We start from the raw sequence: 2,062 nt of genomic DNA on the forward strand, positions 1-2,062 counted from the left end.
TTACCACTGAACCATCTAGGAAACCATCATTATTATTATCATCATATAATAATTTCACAACCATTCCAGCCAAAGACCCTGGGCACATGACCTCATCATCTTGCTCTACTCAGTTTGAGACCCAAGGTGGAAGGTCTAGGCAGGGTTGAATGGCTTCCATGTGTCAAGAGTAACCCTAGAGAAGGGCCCCAGGTCTTACATACTTGACCAAGGGCTGTGTAGGGGAGGAAGTGCACAGAAAGGGTACAGGAAAAGGTGGCCGGATGAATTCATGGACTCTCCTTGGTTGTATCAGTCTTTACTCTGAAAGCAAATTTCACCCACAGTTATTAGGGTGGTTCATGGCACTTGGGGATCATGAAAAGAGAGTAGGTATGAAGAAATGCCATCTTCCTGAAGTTCAAAAATCTCTCAGTTCAAATGCCATTCTCAAAACTTTTTTCCTCTCTTTCTCTGAACAACTCTTCTTTTCCCCTCATAGATTCTCCTGGAGGAGAATGGCTGAAGAGAACACCTCCTCTGTGACAGAGTTCATCCTCGCAGGCTTAACAGACCAGCCAGAACTCCAGATCCCACTCTTCTTCCTGTTTCTGAGTTTCTACGTTGTCACTGTGGTGGGGAACCTGGGCTTGATAAACTTGATTGGATTGAATTCTCACCTTCATATTCCCATGTACTTTTTCCTCTTCAACTTGTCCTTCATAGATTTTAGTTTCTCTACTGCCATCGTCCCTAAAATGCTGACAAGTTTTGTCTCAGAGAAGAACTTCATTTCCTATGCAGGGTGTATGACTCAGCTCTTTTTCTTCTGTTTCTTTGTCTTTTCTGAGTCCTTCATCCTGTCAGCGATGGCATATGACCGCTATGCCGCCATCTGCAAGCCACTGGTGTACATGGTCACCATGTCTCCTCAGGTGTGTTCACTCCTTTTGTTGGGGGTCTATGGGATGGGAGTGTTTGGGGCTATGGCCCATACAGGAAATATAGTATTTCTGACTTTCTGTGGTGACAACCTTGTCAATCACTATATGTGTGACATCATTCCCCTCCTTGAGCTCTCCTGTAACAGCTCTTACGTAAATTTGCTGGTAGTCTTTATTGTTGTGACCATTGGCATTGGGGTGCCCATTGTTGCCATTTTTATCTCTTATGGTTTTATTCTTTCTAGCATTTTCCACATTAGCTCCACTGAGGGAAGGTCCAAGGCTTTCAGTACTTGCAGTTCCCATATACTTGCAGTCTCTCTTTTCTTTGGGTCAGGAGCTTTTATGTACCTCAAACCACCTTCTGTTTTACCTCTTGATCAGGGAAAAGTGTCCTCCTTATTCTATACCATTGTGGTGCCCATGTTCAATCCATTAATCTATAGCTTGAGGAATAAGGATGTCAAATTGGCCCTAAAGAAAACCTTGGACAGAATAATGTTGTCTTGAAGAAATATTAGAAATTGAGAAAAAGGAACCAATATTTTTTTTATTGGAATGTCTGTTATTATTGTTGTTGTTATTTGGTGTGGGCTTCAAGTTCCAGGGCTTCCATTCTGTCCAATATATAAAGGGATTTAACTTTTTCCCAAGTGGATTTATCCTCCCTCACCCTCATTTCCCCTCTTCCTTCTTTATTTTACAAAAATAGTTGCTATACTATAGAGTATTCAATGTTGAGTGAGACTTTGGAATCATTTAATCCAGTGCCAGTGTATAATACATCACACTTTGGAGACTCAGAAATGTATGTTACACAAGAATACAGAACTACCTGGTGCCACAGCTTGGACTGAAATCTCAGCTTGAATCCCAATCTAGTTTGTTTTCTTTATGCCATGTTTTCTTGCCTCATGTCTTGCTTGGAATATTTTACTTCACATGTTTGTTGACCTAGCACATTTAACTTATGAATATGTTCACAGTAATTTCATGCTACTTCTCACAGGATAATTTTAATATATCACATTTTGTAAGAGAGTAGGAGGTGAAAGATTTTGTTGAGTTGGTCTTGGCAAAACGACAAGATCAGTTCTGATGAATTTTGTAGTGTGTGAGTGGGAAGTATGTTAGATTTC

The 2,062-nt window shown here is 40.8% G+C and overlaps 1 protein-coding gene across 1 annotated transcript; it reads left to right on the forward strand.

The window, feature by feature from the left end:
- Nucleotides 1–494: 494 nt before the first annotated feature.
- LOC129548485 (olfactory receptor 8B12-like) lies at nucleotides 495–1,433 on the forward strand. The gene has a single exon (XM_055415006.2). The coding sequence runs from the start codon at nucleotides 498–500 to the stop codon at nucleotides 1,431–1,433; it is 936 nt and encodes a 311-aa protein (XP_055270981.2). The 5' UTR covers nucleotides 495–497.
- The last annotated feature ends 629 nt before the right edge of the window (nucleotides 1,434–2,062 follow it).

This window comes from Moschus berezovskii, chromosome 25 (assembly GCF_049115385.1).
Source record: "Moschus berezovskii isolate FMDL1 chromosome 25, NW_MosBer_1.0, whole genome shotgun sequence".
In the NCBI taxonomy this organism is placed as follows: Eukaryota; Metazoa; Chordata; class Mammalia; order Artiodactyla; family Moschidae; genus Moschus; species Moschus berezovskii.

Excerpts from the sequence above, each read along its gene's own strand:
- LOC129548485 (XM_055415006.2), top strand. The coding sequence starts at position 498 with ATGGCTGAAGAGAACACCTCCTCTGTGACAGAGTTCATCCTCGCAGGC.